At 40.9% G+C, this 1,824-nt stretch overlaps 1 protein-coding gene across 1 annotated transcript; it reads left to right on the top strand.

The window, feature by feature from the left end:
- Window positions 1–913: 913 nt before the first annotated feature.
- Window positions 914–1,824, top strand: LOC147439536 (large ribosomal subunit protein eL36z-like). The gene is made up of 3 exons (XM_086484328.1): window positions 914–1,109; window positions 1,196–1,395; window positions 1,585–1,824. The coding sequence occupies exons 1-3, from the start codon at window positions 1,008–1,010 to the stop codon at window positions 1,613–1,615; spliced, it is 333 nt and encodes a 110-aa protein (XP_086340454.1). The 5' UTR covers window positions 914–1,007; the 3' UTR covers window positions 1,616–1,824.

The following is a 1,824-nucleotide window of genomic DNA, read 5'->3' on the forward strand; positions in this document are numbered from 1 at the left end:
TCACAAAAGAAAAGCAAAAGGCTGATACTAATAAGCATAGACAAGCCTTGACTTTCAAGGAAAATGATTCGGTATTGCTCAAGTTTTCAAAAGCACGCCTAAGTCACACTACGGGCAAGGGAGTACATGGATGCCCAATGGGTCACCAAAAATATGATGCTAAGCTAGCAAAAAGATATTATGACCCATTCCAAATATTTAAGCCTATCAATGAAACAACTTATAAGTTAAGGTTACCAAGTACTTGGCTCATTCATAATGTTTTTCATGTGAGACACTTGAAACCTTATAAGGGCAAGCCACCCAAAGAACCAGGAATTGAAGAACCACCCGAGTTTGAGGGTCAAGAACAGATTTTACAACTAGAGAGCATCTTATGATATGAAGACAAGGTTTTAAAAGGTGGTAAGACTATTTGACAATATCTTGTCAAATTTAACAGTTATCCTTGTGAAGATGCAAGGTGGATGTAAGACATCCAGCTAAAGGCTAAAAACACAATTTGAACCTTAGGGTTTTGGCTATAACTAGGAGTAAAATTTCACATTTTATCGCCAAAAATATGAATATTAGGTAAGATGTAAAGAATTTTATAGCCAAATTTGTAGAAAAATTATGTTAAAATTTAGAAAATTACCTCTTCTAAATGAGAATCATACTACAACTTATTAATCATTTTGACTTAAATAGTGTTTGAGAAGCTATTTAAAAAAAAAAAACTATTTAGACCTTGATAGTTTATCGCTAAAAAGTTGAGCAAAATTTTTAGGGTTTGCTCCAAAAAAATACACTGGTATCTTGCCGCTCGTCTGACGTCTTATTTTTTCGTCCAACGAAGCTTTGCCATGGTAGCATACCTCAACTACTTGGCGCCGCTGTCTGAACCCAGCCCTAGCTAGTGACTAATAACGGGGTGAGTGTACACACGCCGCCTTCACATTTCTCCCCTTCCAATTAAAATTCTTCATCCTCTTCTACCGGTTAGGGTTGTATCGCTCTGCATTGCGATGGCACCTCCAGCGCCAAAGAGTGGCCTTTCGACGGGACTAAACAAGGGGCACATCGTTACCAGGCGCGAGCTTCCTGCTCGTCCTTCCTCAAGAAAGGGTGTAAGTGATCTCTCCCTCTCGTCTCCCATTTCATGCGTCCCTTTCTTTCTAACATTGCTTTTTTCCTGGGCGTCTTTGTTCTGTAGAAACTTGGAACCAGAACCTCCTTTGTGAGGAAGCTGATCCGAGAAGTTGTAGGGTTTGCACCTTACGAGAAGCGTATTACTGAGCTTTTGAAGGTGGGAAAGGACAAGAGAGCTCTTAAGGTGGCAAAGAGGAGGCTTGGAACTCACCTAAGGGCGAAGAAAAAGCGTGAGGAAATGTCTGCTGCTCTCCGGAAGCAGAGGTATGTCTTCACTTGAAGCTTTGATGCGCCTGTATGAAAACCATGGTTGCTGAGGCCCGGGTCTCTCTCGAGTATTGGTGCCCGTGTGTGTATGCTGTAGGATGCTGCTTTCTTTGAGAGTTACTTCTTGGTTTCTGCGTTGTTGGAGCCCTCGATGCTAGACATTTGACTGTTTGTCTTCTGTTTCAGATCTACTGGTGGTACCGAGAAAAAGAAGTGATTTTCATACGTGTGGAAAATATTCTCCATGGTGGACTGCAATTCCCTTATCAGAGATCACCGCCACAGAGATACCTAGGTGTGATTCCCATTTTTGTACCTGTAGTCAGAAAACTGCAGTTGATATTCATCAATTTTGAATTCTTGGATATCACTATCTGACATGTCTTGGCATTATCCAATTTACTGAAATTTGATCACGCTTGTGTC

Source organism: Adiantum capillus-veneris, chromosome 16 (genome assembly GCF_014529385.1).
Source record: "Adiantum capillus-veneris isolate H3 chromosome 16, ASM1452938v2, whole genome shotgun sequence".
Lineage (NCBI taxonomy): Eukaryota > Viridiplantae > Streptophyta > Polypodiopsida > Polypodiales > Pteridaceae > Adiantum > Adiantum capillus-veneris.